We start from the raw sequence: 20,446 nt of genomic DNA, 5'->3' as shown, positions 1-20,446 counted from the left end.
TGATGATGACACAAAATCTGTGGTTTCTGATAGCTCTGAGAGATTCAAAGACAAGGTCCTACTTGAGGAGTTAATCCCAGGTGGTGGATACCACTAACTCTCCACTCATTAGCCTCAGAACCCCTTTCCTCAGGTCTATCTAAGGCAGGGGTGGGGAACCTTTCTCCTATTATGGGCCATTAGGATATTTTTAATGTCATTCACGGGCCATACAAAATTATCAACTTAAAATCAACTGTAGCCCAGTACATTATATATATATATATATATATATATATATACAGCAAGCTTGCCCCCAACGCGTGGGATTCGTTCCTAACGTGGCGCGTTCGGTGCGAAACCGAGTAAGTTTTAAGCGGTCACGTCCTGAGCTACTTTGCACCTCCAACACCCCCCAATCCTTAGGCATTATCGAAAAATTTGGGGGGGGCTAAAACCTCCGCTTTTGGTGAGAAACATCGAAATTTCATAAAGAAATTGCTCATCTGAGGTTTAAAATACACGATCCAGGTAGCAGTACCTCCTTACCTGACTGGGTTTTCTAACAGGCTGGCACCAAAGAAAACGAGTTCTATGGGAGGATAACTATTTCACACCCCTCTTAAACGGTATTTATTTATTTACTTGGTACGAATTTATATGTAGTACAAGAGTATATTGGTTTTCAAACAGTAATATAGGCATTATAAGCATTGTTTCACCCACTAACTCATCACCATACCTGACCTTCTTTTGCCACATTACCTGATCATCATTTCTGATTGTTTCTTCCTCTAAAGCTATGTAAACTTTGTCCTCCACATTGTCATCGATTGGGGAATCACTCTGGCCCTGAATGTCTTTATTGGCCAGGTCACTGGTAACAGGTGAATTGCCGAGACAATGGCGTGGGGGGGGGGGTTATGCAGTGTAAGGCATTGTACCTGCTTGGCATATTGTAGAGGAATAGAGGAAGGTGTCCCGTGTATACATACGAAAAATCACGCGCGAAAATTGAAAATTGTGCAAATTAGGGACCTTGCAATTGCATGACGTACCAGTACGTCGTCGGGACTGCCAAATGCAAAATGTTGCAACGTACCCATACGTCGACGGGACGTCTTGGGTTAACTACTCCTTATTTTGTAACATTCTGATGCCAAAACCAATCGGCGTCGGAATGTTGCCTAAGTTTACGTATTTGTAAGTTGAAATTTTGCTGTGCAGTACTGTATTTGTAAGTCATAACATTAAATAAACCTTCTAACCACTTAAAGTGCTTCATATTGATTACCAATGGCAGATAACAGCATTTTTTTTTTTTTTTTTTTTTTTAATGTGCTCGACTCTAGGCATAGGCTTCTCAGCAAAATGGTTTCAGGACTATTCGCTGTCAAGCCAGTTCGCTGTCACAACAATAACAAGACAACATAGACTTTGATGGATCCCCCTGAAATATAGTTATTAAAGTACTGATTAATTAATAATAAGATTATTTATAAAAGTATTGATTAATTAATATAAGTATATTTATAGAATGACGGCGAATCATCCAGGGTGTAAATTGTCCTGACAGGGAATTAAGATGATGGCGAATTGTCTCGGAACCCACCGATCGTGGGTAATCATATAAATCAGGTTAACTGGTTACAAGGCTTTATTTAATGCTTTAACTTTCTTTAAGTGCTTTAACTTACAAGTGCATACCAGAACAGTAAATATTTAACTTACAAATACAGTACTGTGGAAAAGCAGTACAGCAAATATTTAACAAATAAAAAAGGTATTCCGATGCCTATCAGATAAACTGGTTATAAGACTATTTCTTGCTTGAACATTATTATTTTAATAGTACTTTAACTTGCACATAAACTTACCAGAACAGTACTGTAAATATTTAACTTACAAATACAGTACTGTGGAAAAGCAGTACAGCAAATTACATCACGTGATCAAAACAAACTGTGCGTGCTTAGCTGATGTTTGATGATTTGGCCCTTCAAAGGCCTCTCTTGCGTAAATTTATAGTTTTCATAATGGTTCTTTAATCTTACGTTGTCTTACACGTATCCCAGCACTAACTGCGTATAATTGCGAGCGCATTCGGGGAGAACGTGTATGGGGCGAGTTTACTGTATATACACTCAATCCTCATAATTCGCATGTTTATAAATCACGGATTTGTAAATCACGGCTAAATGGCTGTCAGACTGCCGGCACCCTAAAATCGCTGTTAAGTCACGAAAATAGCAGATCTAGGCACCGAAGTGGGCCTTTTCCGAGGAGAATCGTAAAACCCGGCATTCAATTTGAAAATCGCGACCCAACAACTAATCACCACCCGTCCCTGGTGGCAAGTGTGCATACTAATGCCGCAGAGTTAATGAGAAACATCAGAACTCATCACCCACTATTTTGCCCAGGTAAGGGCAGAAGCTGAGCCTGAACCACAGCCTGGCCCTTCACACACTGAGGACGTGGATGACATTGCATCTGCCATCTCTGAGGCAGACTTTGAGGGCTTCCTGAGGGAGGCAGAGGAGCTGGAGAAGGGAGAACAGCATGAGGGAGGACCCCCACCTCATGCTAAGAGGTTCTAAGTTCTTCCCAACACCACCCCACTCCATTCACTTAAGTAATATCGTCATAGGATTAAGGTGAGATCCCTTAACATTGCTTATTTCTATTAAATACATGCACTGAATATTCCTAAATTTGTATGTTTGTGTTTGATGGTGCCTAGATAGGTGTAGGTAGGGTGCTGTGGGGGGTGGTTGGCCAAAGTCCAGATCCAAATTTATTTTTCACATGAATTATTATTTATAAACCGCAGAATTTGTAAATCGCGGCAGTGGTCCAGACCCAAATTGCCACGATTTACGAGGATTGAGTGTGTATAAATATATATAATATATATATATATATATATATACACACACACTCAATCCTCGTAAACAGCGTGTTTATAAATCACGGATTCGTAATCCGCGGCAAAGTGGCTGTCAGATTGCCAGCACCCTTAAACCGCTCTTAAGTCACGAAAATCGCGGATCTAGGCACCGAAGTGGGACTTTTCCGAGGAGAATCATAAACCCGACATTCAATTTGAAATCGTGACCCAACAACCAATCACCACCCGTCCCTGGTGGCAAGTGTGCATACTCATGCCGCAGAGGTAATGAGAAACATCAGGAACTCATCACCCACTATTTTGCCCGGGTAAGGGCAGAAGCTGAGCCTGAACCACAGCCTGGCCCTTCACACACTGAGGACGTGGATGACGAAGCATCTGTCATCTCAGAGGCAGACTTTGAGGGCTTCCTGAGGGAGGCAGAGAGAACTGCATGAGGGAGCACCCCCACCTCATGCTGAGTGGTTCTAAGTTCTTCCCAACACCACCCCACTCCATTCACTTAAGCAATATCGTCATAGGATTAAGGTGAGATCCCTTAACATTGCTTATTTCTATTAAATACATGCACTGAATATTCCTAAATTTGTATGATTGTGTTTGATGGTGCCTAGATAGGTGTAGGTAGGGTGCTTTGGGGGGTGGTTGGCCAAAGTCCAGACCCTAATTAATTTTTCACATAAGAGTTATTATTTATAAACCGTGGAATTTGTAATCCGCAGCAGTGGTCCAGACCCAAATTGCCGCGGTTTACGAGGATTGAGTGTATATATATACTGTATATATACTCATATTCATTTATGAGTTTATGAAATTACATTTATGAATAGCCTCGTGGGTCTGATCAAGTGGTCTTGCAGGCCTTATACGGCCCGGAGGCCGGACGTTCCTCACCCAATCTAAGGCTTCTGTATGGTGCATGTTTATTCCTTACTGCACCCTTTCCATCACTTTCTGTTAACCTTACTATGTCTACGTTTGTTTCTGAAATTTACCATTAAAGTAGGATGTATTTGGTGGGTCTAAATTGTTGTAAAGGAGACAATTTGGGTTTACAAGTGGGGTACCCAATACCAATTAGGATAAATCTCATGGGTTCTGTGCTTTCATTATTGCAGTTTAATTTATCACACACTAGGCACTGTACCAATATGAACGATAAACAAGAGATCACTGTGCTCTGACCCAGTCTGCAAGGTCCTGTTCACTAACTGCTGAGCAACACATCATCTACATACATCAGATTGGAGATTATCCACCCTATACCAATAATAACAATCCCCATCCCACTCAGATTGGAGATTATCCACCCTATACCAATAATAACAATCCCCATCCCACTCAGATTGGAGATTATCCACCCTATACCAATAATAACAATCCCCATCCCACTCTCCATAACTCAAATTTTAACCTTACAAATAACCCCAGCCATTTAAATATACAGTAATACCTCCGTAACTTGGAACCCTTTCAGTTGGGAATAAGCTTATCAGCATGGCATACAATGATGCAAAAATTTAAATTCTGCGAAAAAATCATCATAAAAATCCAGGAATAAACTCCCTAAGTTGTACAATGTCTGATGGAAACCCAATGTTGGCATGATGCACTAGGTTCATCATGTTTTAGCCTGTGAGGGTCCTTCATCTGCCTTCTGCCTCCCAAGGGGCTTCCTGCCTCAGTCCTAAGCAGTGTGTCCTCACAGTTGCAGGCACAAATTTTGTGCAGTGATTCCAAGTGACTAATTTTACATACAATAATGCTTTATGGCAGTGAATATGGTCTACACATAATGAATACTGTAAAGATGTTCTTCTATCTATCTATCTATTGCCTGACACCTTAATCCCATTCAGGGTGGCCACAAACAAATCTCCTTCCCACCACCCTGTCCCCTGCCATTTCACTGCCATGTTCCCAAATTCACCCCCCCCCCCTCTCATATACCTTTCCACTCCATCCCTCCACCTCATCCTTGGCTTTCCCCTCCCTCTCTCCCCCTCCACCTCACTCATATACACTCTCCTCATCAGTCTCTCACGCTCCATCCTCTCCACAGCCAAACCACCTCAATGTGTTTCTCCTAACGCTACCTATCCCATCCACAACCACACCACAATGCTCCTTCACATCCATATTTGTCAGTTTGTCTCTCCAAGTGACTCAACAGGCTCCTCCAAAAAAACTCATTTCCACTGCTCTCACTCATGACTTGTGTCCCTCCAACAACATCCAAGCTTCACTTCCATACATTAGAGTTGGTATCACAATACTGTCATGTAATAATTATCTCACTGCTCTTCCCTGTTTCTTATCACTGCCTACAAGGAACCAGCAACCTTTCTTACATGTTGTACCCTTTCAAGCACTTCATCTTCCAATCTTCCATCCTTACTCATCACACTACCCAAGTACTTAAACATACTCACATTTTTCATTTTCTCACCATCCAACCTCACTGTACATTCACTGACTTCACCTCTCTCAAAGACCATTCCTTTACTCTTCCCTACATCGACCTTTAGATTCCATTTCTTACACACTCTCCTAAACTCATCCACCAAGCCTTCCAGCTCCCCTTCATCCTCACTCAACAACACAGTATCATCTGAAAACAACAGTACAGAGAGTTTCCAAACACTACCCTCTCTCATTCGGGCCAATCCAACATCCACTGCCCTACCTTGTATCTCATTTATAACCCCATCTACATACAGATTGAACAACCATGGAGAAATGACACACCCCTGTTTCAATCCAACCTTCAAACAGAAAAACTCACTCAGTTCACTATCCACAAGCACTGCAGCCTTAGCACCCTCACACATATTCTTCATGGCATTCAACAACTTCCCATCTACTCCATATATTCTTAATACTTTCCACAATCCTCGTCTACCCTGTCATATGCTTTCTCCAAATCCATGAAGGATGCATTCAACTTCTTTTCCTTTTCAAGAAACTTCTCCACTAAAGATCAAGAATGAATATCTGATCTACACAACTTCTTCCCCTCCTAAAGCCTCCCTGTTCTTCTCCAACTAATTCCCGTTATTCCTTAACTCTATCAATCAGTATCGTACTGTATACGTTTCCTATTAAACTAAAAAGACAAATGCCCCTATGATTACCTCACACTTCTTTTTCCCCTTTCTCTTTGTACAAGGGAGTAATTATACCTGGCCTCCAATCCTCCGGGACTCTACCTTCCTCCCAGGCCAATCTGCACATCTTCCACATCCATTCTACTACTATCACTCCCCCATGCTTCTGCATTTCACCACACACTCAATCAATTCCTGGGGCTTTCACCATTTTGACTTTCTTCATTGCTTCCACAATTTCCATCCTACTGATTTCTTCCTGTATTCTCACCTCCTCCTTCTAGCCATTCCCCAGCCACTTATACTCGCATTATTTTCTTTCTCTATGTTCAACAATTCATTAAACTGTTCTCTCCATCTGCCCACTTTTTCTCCTTTCTCCACTAGTAATCTACCATTTTTATCTTTCACATCCCTACTAGCATCATTGCCACCCTGTCTGACTCTCTCTACCTCTTTCCAGAATATTATCTTACATTCCCTCCACTTGACACTCAAATTCCTTCCAAATTCCTCATCCACTCTCTTCTTACTCTCTCTTACCAATCTTTTCACCTCTCTCTTCCTTGCTACATATAACTCTCTCTTCCGCGTCTCAACTTCTTCCACGCCCCTATTTCTCATCTGTTCATTATATGCTTTTTTCTTTTGTGCCACAGCTTGTCTCACCTCTTCATTCCACCATGCTGTTCCTTGCACCCTCTTTTGTCTTCTCTTCATCCCAAACACAACCTCACATGCTGTACATATTTCTTCTGTGAATATCTTGCACACACCTTCCACATCCCCCATCTGTTCCAATTCATATTTACCCAATCGTTCCTCCAATTCTCTCTTACATTCTGCCTTTTTCTCATCCTCTTATAACATTTCCATTCTCCTTGCATCTACTCCTTCCTCCCGTCCTTCCCTTCATCTATTTCTCCATTTTACTTGGACCTTGATTCTGACCACCACCAAGAGGTGGTCAGAAAGTCCACTCCTCCAACCTCTATGTGTTCTAGCATCCATTACACATCTTTGCATCCTTTCATCCACACACACATAATCAATCATTGCCTTCCTCTCATTCAGTTCACCATCCACCCTTCTCATCACTCGCCATGTATACCTATGGATCATTTTGTAACTGAAAAGGGTATTGACTATCACCAACCCCCTCCCAGCACAACTGTCCACTAAAGCACTGCCATTCTCATCTATCTCAGTACGCACACCCCACTCACCAACTAATCCATCCACCTTCACATTCCCTACTTTTCCATTCATATCACCATTCAAAAACACTCTCTCATTCCTTTTGAACTTTTCCACGCACACTTCCACACTTGTCCAGAACTCTTCTCTCACTTTGCTTGCACAATCTTGTGTTGGCGCATACATGCACACAATCACCCACATTTGTAGTCCAACTTTCAGTCTTACCCACACAATCCTTGAGCCAACTGATCCATACTCTCTTATATTCTCCTTCCATCTGTTACTCACAACAATACACACTCCTTCTTTTGCCCTCTCATTCTCACCTACTCCTGCACATATACTCCATCCATACTCCCATTCTTCACCTCTCCATTTAGTTTCAGTTAATCCACATACATCCACTTTACACCCTCAAGCACCTGGATAATCTCTCTCTCTTTCTCACCCCATCATTTGCACCCCTTACATTCCACGTCGCCATCCGTATCATGTCCTTTGTTCGATCCTTAATCGTCATCTTTTGGTCAGTCCTGGTCAGAGGTTTCTTGTTTGTATTTTTAGTTAGTTGTTTTCCGGGGAGGGACACTAACCCTCCGCCAACCCACTTGCTGTCACTTAGGGAACACATGTCGGTTGGTTATAAGGTTACCACCTAGCGTTGTAAATGATTTCCTGGTTTACAGGAAATCATTTGGCTTACCACTTGATGTAGAGCTACCCTAAAAACAGGGTACCACTACACTAAGTGGATGGATGATGGGCACCCCCACCTACCACATAGGTAAACTAACAAACATCACTGTGACTTACCTTCTCTCTTAACAACCATCCCTTTACTTTACTGACAAGAAGTTTTAGGCTCTGCTTACAACAAATATTCAAAAAGCTAGTCAGCATTGGGGGGGGGGGGCTCACCTTATTGGCCATTGATGTGACCCTTTTGACTTTCTCCAAATTCTTCTGACAGTAGCAGCACACCTTTATTTTCGTTTTGTACCTCTCCAGGCAGCTATTTGAGCAGAACTGGTGGATGTCCGACCCAAAGCGGACACAGTACTTGCCAATGAACATGGCTCGCACTTCCTCCCGACACATGTGGCATTCACCAGCCACCTCTTTCAAATGTTGGGCTAAAAAAAAAAAATACATATATACATATATAAATAAAAAAAAAAAACTGTTTTGTAATGGAAAAGAATTCAACACACATATACCCTCCATCACAGATGGACAAAAAGGATGCAGAATAATTTAGGGCTGTAAACCCCCCTTTACTGTACTACCCTACAGACATTGCATTCATCTATCACCCAATACTCCAACTGCAACCAATTTCACAGCTTCTGTGACAGTGGGAGAGTAGAAGATTCTATGAGGAAGAGCAGAAGGGGTGAGGTTACATGAATTACTTCCTTTCTTCAGAGATTCATGCCTCACAAGAGATCGCTGGGCCTGACCTTGGATCTGTCCATCCTGTGAGATAATGAGTTGATAAATGAATGCTGAAATAACTTCCACACATCTGGAAAAGTAACTAACTCTACTGTTTATGAAAATAAAAGATATTCAGCTTTCTGCAAAACCATTATTCCAGATGCAAGGGATAAAAGACCCAAAAATACATAAAAAATTACGTCCTTTCCTTTCAAATTCATGTCTCACAAGAGATCACTGGGCATGATCCTGAATCTGTCCATCTCGTATGATAATGAGTTGATAAATGAATGCTGAAATGACTTCCACACATCTGGAAAACCAACTAACTCTACTGCTTATGGAAATAACAGATATTCAGCATTCTGCAAAACCATTATTGCACAAGCAAGGGATAAAAGACCCAAAAATACATAAAAAACATCATCACCACCTCATCCAAACATTTTTTTTTCCCACCTACATATGGGGTGAGTTGTTAAATTGTTAAAGTTAACAATTAAAAATAAAGGAGAATAACCAAACCTCAAATCCACTGGGAAAAGCTGCCAGGGTTCATAAACCTATAATCATTGCCACAACACATATTGAATGAGGTGGCTTAGGATACAGAACCAAATACTGAAAAACAATACGTGTGTTATTACAGTCTGCAATTCACACAATCATTCCCAACATCAAAAACTCTTTATCTTGCTTTTCTCTAATATATATATATATATATATATATCATCATCAGCAGCAGCAGCAGCAGTTTGAGGTCCACTACAGGACCGGCCTATCCCCACCGAAGCAAGGAGGATAAAGCCAAAGTATTTCTACCCAGTGGCTTAGGATGTCTGGTAGAGACTATATTTAGGGTGAGAAGTGTTTGTGAGTGTGATTGTAGTGTTGAAGTGGCTTTGGATGTGTGTGTAGTCAGAGAACCAAGTGTAATTGGCCCTCCATAAGCCGACTGGGTGCAAGCATACTAGTATGCAACACTGGTTCAACCACAGCACCCCTTATGTCTGTCAAAGCAGTCAATGGCTCGGTGAATACTTCCCAAAGTTTTTACAACTCTGGTGGGAGGTGAGCCTGCGTCTACCAGCGTGTAATACGCATACTCTACCACATTACCAAAAAGGCTCCATATACATTCATACATACATACACACACAGTATATATATATATATATATATATATATATATATATTCCCAGAAGCCTTAATCCCTTATACGAGGTGGCCGCAAACAAATCGCCTTCACGTCACCCTATCCCCAGCCATTTCACTGCCCTGCTCCCAATTCACACCCCCCTCTCTCATATACTTCTCCACTCCATCCCTCCATCTCATCCTTGGCCTTCCCTTCCCTCTCTCCCCCTCCACCTCACTCATATACACTCTTCTCGTCAGTCTTTCACGCTCCATCCTCTCCACATGGCCAAACCACCTCAGTGTGTTTCTCCTAACACTTCCTATCACATCTACATCCACACCACAATGCTCCTTCACATCCTCATTTGTCAGTAAATCTCTCCATGTGACTCCATAGGCTCCTCTCAAATAACTCATTTCCACCACTCTCACTCTTGTGTGACTCAAACAATGTCCAAGCTTCACTTCCATATGTTAGTGTTGGTATCACATTACTGTCATGTAATAACTTTTTCACTTTCATGCTCACTTCCCTGTTTCTTATCACTGACTTCAAGGAACCAGCAACCTTTCTTCCTTGATGTATACTTTCAAGCACTTCACCCTTTAAACTTCCATCCTTACTCATCACACCCAAGTACTTAAAATCACATTTTCCAATTCCTCATCATCCAACCTCACTGTACATTCACTGACTTCACCCCTCTCAAAGACCATAACTTTACTGTTCCCTTCATTCACCTTTAGATTCCATTTCTTACACACTCTCCCAAACTAATCCACCAAGCCTTGCAGCTCCCCTTCGTCTTCACTTAACAACACAGTATCATCTGCAAACAACAGTACAGGGAGTTTAAAAACACTGCCCTCTCTCATTAGGGCCACTCCAACATCCACTGCCCTACCTTGTATCTCTTTTATAACCTCATCTACATACAGACTGAACAACCATGGAGACATGACATCCCTGTTTCAATCCAACCTTAAAACTGAGAAATTCACTCAGTTCACTATCCACATGCACTGCAACTTTAGCACCCTCATACATACTCTTCACACCATTCAACAACTTCCCATCAAATCCATATAATCTTAATACTTTCCACAATCCTTGTCTATCCACCCTGTCATATATCTTTTCCAAATCCATGAAGGCTGCATACAACTTCTTTCCCTTCTCTAGAAACTTTTCCACTAAAGATCTAAGAATGAATATCTGATCTCCACAATCTCTTCTCATCCTAACGCCTCCCTGTTCTTCTCCAACTATTTCCTCCATTATTTCCCTAACTCTGTCAATAAGTATCGTACCGTATACTTTTCCTAATACATTAAGAAGATAAATGCCCCTATGATTGCCACACATTTCTTTTTCCCCTTTCCTTTTGTACAAGGGAATAATTATACCTGACTTCCAATCCTCCGGGACTCTAACTTCCTCCCAGGCCAATCTGCATATCTTCCACATCCACTCTACTACTATTTCTCCCCCATGCTTCTGCATTTCACCACACACACAATCAATTCCTGGTGCTTTCCCCATTTTGACTTTCTTCATTGCTTCCACAACTTCCATCCTACTGATTTCTTCCTGTATTCTCACCTCCCTCCTCATCCCAGCCACTCCCCAGCCACTTGTACTAGCATTACTTTCATTCTCTATGTTCAACAATTCATTAAAGTGTTCTCTCCATCTGCTCACCTTTTCTCCCTTCTCAACCAGAAATCTACCATTTTTATCTTTCACTCCTCTCCTAACTTCATTGCCACCCTGCCTGACTCTTCTTACCTCTATACAGAACATTTTCTTACATTCCCTCCACTTGACATTCAAATTCCTTCCAAACTCCTCATCCACTCTCTTCTTACTCTCTCGTCATTTCTACATTTAATCCTGTTTGGGATACATGGCGTCTGGCAATGAATGAATGAAAAACTCTCTCTTCCGTCTCTCAACTTCTTCCATGCCCCTATTTCTCATCTATTCATTATATGCTTTTTTTTGTGTGTGTGTCACAGCCTGTCCCACCTCTTCATTCCACCATGCTGTTCCTTGCACCCCCTTTTGTCTTCTCTTCACCCCACACACCACCTCACATGCTGCACATATTTCGTTTTCATTTTTAAAGGCTCCAACATGCTTGCATGTATCAGCCTTGGTCACCTAATGGCGGCTCACCACGCTGCACGATCCATTGCAGCCTCCCTGTTCAGTCCCTTAACCCTAAGGTCACACTTAATGACCTCGTCCCATGTCTTTCTCGGTCTACCCCTCATAACCCCACCCCCAATATTAACACTTCTCACCTTCCTCACCCAATTATCATCCCCCATCCTCTCCACAAGTCCAAACCACCTCAATCTACCTCTCCTCATCACAACACCAATACACTCCAGTCCCATCCTACCTCTCAACTCTTCCATTGTAAACCCAGCCCCTCCAGGCCTTGGACGCAGGGACGCACTGCAAATCCACCTAATCATTGTCATTTCTGTACGTCTGAGCCGGCGAATATCTTCCTCCTTCACTGCCCAGGTCTCACTGCCATACAGCATTACACTCCTAACACATGCCGCATACAAAGACCCCTTAGCACGTAGGGAGAGCCCTCTCAATGTCAGGAGAGGCAAGAGCTCCCTGAACTTCTTCCAACCACTTCTCACCCAGCCCCACCTCCAGCACACAACATGTCTCCCAAATAACAAAACTCTTCCACATACTCAAGAGATTCACCAGCAAGTTCAATCCTTTCACGCCTGACAATCTCCACCTGTTCACCCCGGCACGCAGTACACATAAAATCAGCATTATCTCGCAGTCTACCTCTGATACCACTACATCTCTTATGCACCCATTTATCACACACACCGCACAAGATGGAATTACTTCCCACGCCCTTGTGGCAAACTGCACATGGCCACTCTCCCTCGTCTTTGACAGTACCGCCACCAACCCTAGATATCATCACTTTTGTTTTATCTGCATTTACCCTTAAACCCTTTTGCCCCATACCATCTCTCCACTTCCTAACTTTTCCTCCGCCTCCCTTTCATTCTCTGCAATCAACACCAAATCATCAGCATACAACAACTCCCATGGGAGTCCGTTTCTAAAGTCACGTGAAAGGGCTTCAAGTACCATGATAAACAACATGGGACTCAAGACTGACCCCTGATGCACACCAACATTCACGGAAAACTCATCACTCAAATCTCCATTCACTCTCACCTGGGTGTGAACACCCACATACATGGCCATAACCACCCTAACCAGCCACTCCTCCAAGCCAAGCTTTCTCATTGCCCACTTCACCACCTCTCTAGGGACTCTGTCAAAGGCCTTTTCCAAATCAACAAAAACGAAATAAAGATCCCTTCTCCTACCAATATATTTTTCCTGAAGCTGCTGAACAATGAATATGGCATCAGTGGTCCCCCTACCTGGCATAAACCCAAACTGCATCTCATCAATATTCACTCTTTCTCTAATCATACCTTCTAAAACTCTCTCCATTACCTTCATTATCTGATCTAAAAGCTTTATACCTCTATAATTTCCTCTTTCCAGGGCATCACCCTTCCCTTTATACACATTTACAATTACACTCTTCAGCCAATCATCTGGGACAACACACTCATAAATAATCCTATTTATCAGGTCAGTGACTAAACTCACCCCTATATCGCCTGAGGCCTTCAACATTTCGGCAGTCAACCCAGACACACCTGCTGCCTTCCCCACCCTCATCCTGCCTATTGCCTCACTCACAGTAGCAGTATCAATCAAAGGCCAAGGGCCAGACACTGGATCTGCTGGCTCCAAACCTTCCCTATCCCAGTCAAACTCCTCATTCAACAACCGGTTATAATGCTCTCTCCATGCATCTTTAATATCCTCACTGTTCACCACTACCCTTCCTTCATCATTCTTCACACACTGCTCACCTATGATATCCCGATTATCCCTCTTCACCTGACCTGCCACCCTAAATATATTTTTCATTTCCCCATGACTTAAGTTATCAAGTAATTGTCTCTGTGACTCAGACTTTCCCCTGTATACCTCTCTTCTAGCCCTACGCTTGGCAGTCAAATATTCCTCTTTGCTACCGCCCTTCTTCCATTCCTGGAAAAGCCTTCTTTTCTCCTTAACTGCAGCTTCTACACCCTCATCCCACCACCAAGTTACTTTATGTCTTGGTGGTCCTCTTGTCCAGCCGAATGTTACATCAGTAACTCTCAAGAAATTGTTCTTGAGGGCTCTGTACTATTCATTAACGCCTCTGTCTACAGCTCCCTGTTCAGCCACCACTCTCCTCAACTCGCCATAGAAGGCATCCCTTACTACTTGGTTTTTCAGCTTCCATATTTTCCTCCTAGGTACATAAGTCCTCTTTTTCATCACTTGTTCTTTAAGCACCATATCACATATCAATAGTTTGTGCTGCTGCACACAGTCCTCACTTCCTACAACTTTAACATCCCTCGCTAACCTCCTATCGGCCCTCCTAACCAGAAAATAATCTATCTGACTGCTATTTCCCCCAGACTCATACGTAATTAACCTACTGTCACTTTTCCTAAAATATGTGTTGCACACAATCATGTCCGTTGCCTCCCCAAACTCAAGTATCCTTTCCCCTTCTGCATTCCTTAGACCATACGCACATCCCCCATGCACTCCTTCATAACCTTGTGCTGCTTCACCTACATAACCATTAAAGTCTCCTCCCAAAGTCACTATCTCATCCCGCATACCACCCACTACACGTATTATATCATCCCAAAATCTATCTTTCTCTGATTCATCCAATCCTGCCTGTGGAGCATATGCCGATATAATCGCAGCTATCTTTCTTCCCAACAGAATTTTCACTACCAATATCCTATCGCTTACTCTCAAAACATTCATAACATATTCCACCCATTTCTCCGCAACCATCACACCAACTCCTCCATATCCGTCTGTCCCCCCCTGCCAAAACAACTTATAGCAACAGTCCTTCCCAACAATCTTTCTGGCTGATCCACCCCTGTACCGGACTTCCTGCAAACACGCCACATCCACCCACCTCCTACTGAATGCCTCAACAACTTCCCCTGCTCTTCCCCTCAAACTTCCCACATTCCATGAACCCACCCTCATCCCCATGGGTGATTTACTGTCCTCAGGCTTGCTTATTTATTCTGTGAATATCTTGCACACACCTTCCATGTCCCCCATCTGCTCCAATTCATATTAACCCAATCGTTCCTTCAATTCTCTCTTACATTCTGCCTTTTTCTCATCCTCTTGTAACCTTTCCACTCTCCTTGCATATATTCCTTCCTCCCATCCTTCCCTTCATCTATTTCTCCATTTTACTTGGACAATGATTCTGATCACACCAAGTGGTGGTCAGAAAGTCCACTCCCCCAACCTCTATATGCTCTTGCAACCACTACACATCTTTGCATCCTTTCATCCACACACACACAATCAATCACTGCCCTCCTTTCAACCAGTTCACCATCCACCCTTCTCATAACTCGCCATGTATACCTGTGGTTCATTTTGCGACAGAAGAGGGTATCGGCTATCACCGACCCCCTCCCGGCACAAATGTCCACTAAAGCACTGCCATTTTCATCTACCTCAGCAGCTACACTCCATTCACCAACTACTTCATCCATTTTCACATTCTCTACTTTACCATTCAAATCACCAAAAACACTCATATATATATATATATATATATATATATATATATATATATATATATATATAAAGTATATAGTGTGTATATATATATATATATATATATATATATATATATATATATATATATACACAGTATATACTGTATACATTGTGTGTGTGTGTGTGTGTGTGTGTGTGTGTGTGTGTGTGTGTGTGTTGTTAAGTGAAGACAAAGGGGAGCTGCAAGGCTTGGTGGATGAGTTTAGGAGAGTGTGTAAGAAGCAGAATCTAAAGGTGAATGCAGGGAAGTGTAGGGAAGAGTGAAGTTATGGTTGTCGAGAGAAGTGAAGTCAGTGAATGTACAGAAAGGTTGGATGGGGAGGAAATGGAAAACGTGAGTACATGTAAGTACTTGGGTAGTGTGATGAGTAAGGATGGAAGTTTGGAGGGTGATGTGCTTGAAAGGGTACAACAAGGATGAAAGGTTGCTGGTTCCTTGAAAGCAGTGATAAGAAACAGGGAAGTGAGCATGGAAGTGAGAAACTTACTACATGACAGAATTGTGATAACTCCAACGTATGGAAGCATAGCTTGGACCTTGTTGGAGGGACACAAGTCAAGAGTGAAAGCAGTGGAAATGAGTTATTTGAGAGGAGCATGTGGAGTCACATGGAGAGACAGACTGATAAATGAGGATGTGAAGGAGCATTGTGGTGTGGATGTGGATGTGATAGGAAGCGTTAGGAGAAACACACTGAGGCGGTTTGGCCATATGGAGAGGATGGAGAGTGAGAGACTGACGAGAAGAGTGTATGTGAGTGAGGTGGAGGGGGAGGGGGAGGCCAAGGATGAGATGAAGGGATGGAGTGAAGAGGTATATGAGGGAGGGGGGTGTGAGCTGGAAGCGGGGCAGTGAAATGGCGGGTGACAGGGTGACATGGAGGGGATTTGTTTGTGGCCAACCCATATGGGATTAAGGCATCTGGGAATAGATATACTGTACTGTATATAGAGTAATCCCTCCACTATCCGATGTAATAGAGCCAAAGGCATGTCCGGAAAGTAGTCCTGTCCGTATAGTGGGCCCCAGCCTCCTGGACTTGTACTTATGGACCCTAACTCAGAAAAACACCTATGCAACTCCCTATGGACATGCATAGCACCTATTTAAGACCGAAATCACACCAATATGGAGTGAAATAAATGCAAAAGAACCAGAGAATGAAGTTTTAGAGGTGAGTTTATACAATATTTAACAATCTGGGTACTTACAACAAGTCTTTGGCTCCTGGACTGGTAGTTATGGACCCAAACCTAGCCTAACTCAGAAAAACACCTCCCTACTGCACATGTATAGAACCTAAGACCCTATTCACACCAATAAGGGACATGAAAGAGTGAAATGAGGTTTTAGAGGTACATATGGAAGATACAGTATAATATGAAACATTCTGGGTACTTATAACAAGTCCCTGGCTCCTGGACTGGTACTTATGGACCCTAACCCAGCCTAATTTTGAAAGCCACCTAAATAACTTCCTACCAAACATCTATCTATCTATTGCCAGACACCATAATCCCGTAAGGGGTGGCCATTTGACCTCGAGTTATTTGTTTTACGGGAAGGGGCACTAACCCTCCACCAACCCACTCGCTGAGACACGTAGGGAGCATGTATGGTTTGGTTATATGGTTACCATCCAGCATTGTAAATGGTTTGTTGGCTTACAGGAAACCATTTGGCTTGTCACTCAATGTAAAACCACCTGTAAAGGAAGGAAAAGCAATAAGAAGTGACAGGAAAGATGGGAGAAGTAGGAAGAGAGGAGGCAGGCACAGAAAAAGAATGATAAAGGCTAAGGCAGTAGGCAGCACTACATCAAGTGAGTGGATGATGGTCGCCACCACCTACCACTTGCATAGCACATATTTAAACCTATTTAAGACCCTATTAACACCAATAATGGACATAAATCTTGAAATAAATGAAAAGAAACCAAAGAATGAGGAATTAGAAGTGACTGTACCTCATCCAGGGTAATTACAGCACGTTTGTGGCCGTCTTTTTGTAAGGTTTTGGCAGTGGTGAAAATGCTCTTGAAGCACGTACAATAATCCAGTGTTGTGCTGCACTTACAGTAAGTCTTTGCACTGTGAGTTATAACTGTTTAACACTGCACATTGTTAACTGCACCAGGCCAGTTTCAACCGCCATTAGACTCCACAGCTAACCCTTTGCACTCTAAATTCAAATTTCTTAACACTGCACAACATTGTAAATTCCCTTGTGGTCTAGTGGCGAGGTATTGCAGTTTAATCACTGTTTATTCACAAAAAAATGAGCACGTGTGGTTCCCATTACAATATGCTACATCTGCGATCGAAGTTAGGCAATAACTGTTTGGGTGTTGGTGAGGGGGAAACAGAGTTGCCAGATTGCAACAGCCACATTACCAAACTCCTCGATTTTCATTACCAAATTTAACTTTTCATTATCAAATTCATAAAGCTAGCATTTATTCTTCACTAATTATACATACAAGTGGAAATACATGTAATCACTCTTTGCATAATTAACAGCATGTTGGTTATTTTCACACTATGTACGTTAGCAGATTAATCAGAGAATGCAAACAATCCACCATCTCCATCCTGTGTATCCTCATACATGTGAAAAATCCGTTTGGTGATGCATTACTCTGATTCATTACCAAAAGAATTTTTCATGACCAAATTGGCCCACATTTGGTAATGAAAAATACCCAATGGCAACCTTGACAGGGGAGGGGGAGGGGGGAGGAAGGAAGGGGTGAGGGTCCTTGGTGTAACAGTTGTTCGGCGCCGCGCAGCAATTTCAAATTACAGGTGGGAAAAAATTTGGATTTTGGGGGGATTTTTTCTTTTTTTGGCCAATTTTGGGTTCCGAAGGTCCAGGCCCACAATGTCCGGTAAGTGGGGATGTTCAGAAAGTACAGAGATTACTGTATATGGAGTAGATAGGAATTTGTTGAATGCCGTGAGGAGTATGTATGAGGGTGCTAAGGCTGCAGTGCGTGTGGCTAGTGAACTGAGTGAATATCTCTATTAAAAGGTTGGACTGAACCAGGGATGTGTCATGTCTCCATGGTTATTCAATCTGTATGTGGATGGGGTTATAAAAGAGGTAAAAGGTAGGGCAGTGGATGTTGTAGCGGCCCTAGTGACAGAGGGCAGTGTTAGGAAACTCCTTGTCCTGTTGTTTGCAGATTATAGTGTGTTGTTAAGTGAAGACGAAGGGGAGCTGCAAGGCTTGGTGGATGAGTTTGGGAGTGTGTGTAAGAAACGGAATCTAAAGGTGAATGTGAGGAAGAGTAAAGTTATGGTCTTCGAGGGAAGTGAAGTCAGTGAAGGTATGGTGCAGTTGGATGAGGAGGAAATGGAAAATGTGAGTGTGTTTAAGTATTTGGGTGGTGTGATGAGTAAGGATGGAAGTTTAGAGGGTGAAGAGCTTGAAAGGTCACAACAAGGAAGAGGGGTTGCTGGTTCCTTGAAAGCAGTGATAAGAAACAGGGAAGTGAGCATGAAGTGAAAAAGTTACTACATGACAGTACCGTGATACCAACTCTAATGTACGGTTGTAGTGGGTGTTGATTAGAAGTGAAAAAAAAATTTCCTGAAATTTACTCTTCCAAAATTAGGGTGCATCTTACACAGTGCAGGGTCTTATATTCCATGAAATACAGTAATCAGCAGCATGCTCAATGAAATGGACAACACAATCATTCACTTACTATTTAATATATACTGTACAGTATATGAAGACACAGACACTGACATCAATTGAAGAAGAAATTGCTATATAAACTAATGCAAAATATATGGTAAATGTCAAATTAATAATTTACACTTATAAGCTATAATGAACATTTTTAAAGAAAAAAAAAAATGAAGAAACTGCTATTGCTGATTTAGGAGGAAAAAAAAGGAAAAGAAAAAAAGGAAAAACAAAAAAATCTTACTCAGGCATTTCCTAGAGCAGAATTCTCTGGTTTCCCAGGAGAACTGTCCACTGCGATTGACATTAGCCAAATCTTTGCCACACATGCCACACAGCTTCTCGAAGATCAGACGAGGCTTTTCCACTTGATGATCTGCTGGCAATGAATCTGTCCACTGAGTACGGCACTGAGAGCCACAAAGAAATCCCCACGTTCCACTCTCTCCCTTCTTGGTGACTCGAAACTCACACCGTGTGCTCTGTGAATAACACCATAATCCTCAGTTTTTTTCCCTACAGTGATAATAATGAAAAGTTATAAATATCCACACTGTATACAGCAAACCCTAACTATAAAGACCCCAGTATTGTGGATACCAGACTTAACAGACGCCAGAAAGCCCAATGAACTTTCGTCAGCTATAACAATGTCCATTAAATGGGGTGCAATACATGTATATGTATGTTGTTTATATCCATGAGATGGTTATGGTTTATTACTCATGTACTGCCACAGGGGAATGAGTGAGGCTGGTCACTCTCATCTTAAATGTCAGGAGCAACTTGCCTAGCCCTGGGCTCCTACGCTCCTCATGGAGCAACACTGGATTATATGATGAATAAATGAATACACAGTATATATCATTCATCATCATCATGGGGACCTCCTTTCCCACCCTAGGGCAGGGTGAGGAGTAGCAATGTCCAGACAGCCCAAATTTGCCCAATCCAATGGGCCACGCTTCCATTCACTCATCATTCAAGCCCCCAGAATCTTGCCTCTACTGGATAAGCCAAAGACATTCACCACATTCTGTGGCTTCACATAAATGTATTAGATAAGAGTCAATCAAGATGCTGCCACGTTAAAAATGGGTGCCAACTCCCTGATCATGCACTTCTCCTCACACCTTTCATCCAGCCAGCTCGATCTCTTGTCAGTTTCCTAGCCTCACCAACTTCCAAGCCTCTCTTCCTCACACACTCATCCACCATATCTCTCCACCTTCTCCTTG

At 42.4% G+C, this 20,446-nt stretch overlaps 1 protein-coding gene across 3 annotated transcripts in view; it reads right to left on the bottom strand.

Moving 5' to 3' along the window:
* The window catches only part of LOC145413726 (uncharacterized), a 206,220-nt gene that overhangs the window by 121,438 nt on the left and 64,336 nt on the right, over window positions 1–20,446 (bottom strand). For all 3 annotated transcript variants that reach the window (XM_080283382.1, XM_080283381.1, XM_080283383.1), the window contains exons 4-5: window positions 19,453–19,690; window positions 8,116–8,330 (exon numbers count right to left, since the gene is read on the bottom strand). In XM_080283382.1, coding sequence (XP_080139508.1) covers window positions 8,116–8,330; window positions 19,453–19,690 — 453 coding nt within the window. The remainder of the gene's footprint in view (window positions 1–8,115; window positions 8,331–19,452; window positions 19,691–20,446) is intronic.

Source organism: Coenobita brevimanus, chromosome 97, assembly GCF_032717465.1.
Source record: "Coenobita brevimanus isolate Jiangsu-jjx chromosome 97, ASM3271746v2, whole genome shotgun sequence".
Lineage (NCBI taxonomy): Eukaryota > Metazoa > Arthropoda > Malacostraca > Decapoda > Coenobitidae > Coenobita > Coenobita brevimanus.
This window is presented reverse-complemented; position numbering and strand designations above follow the sequence as displayed.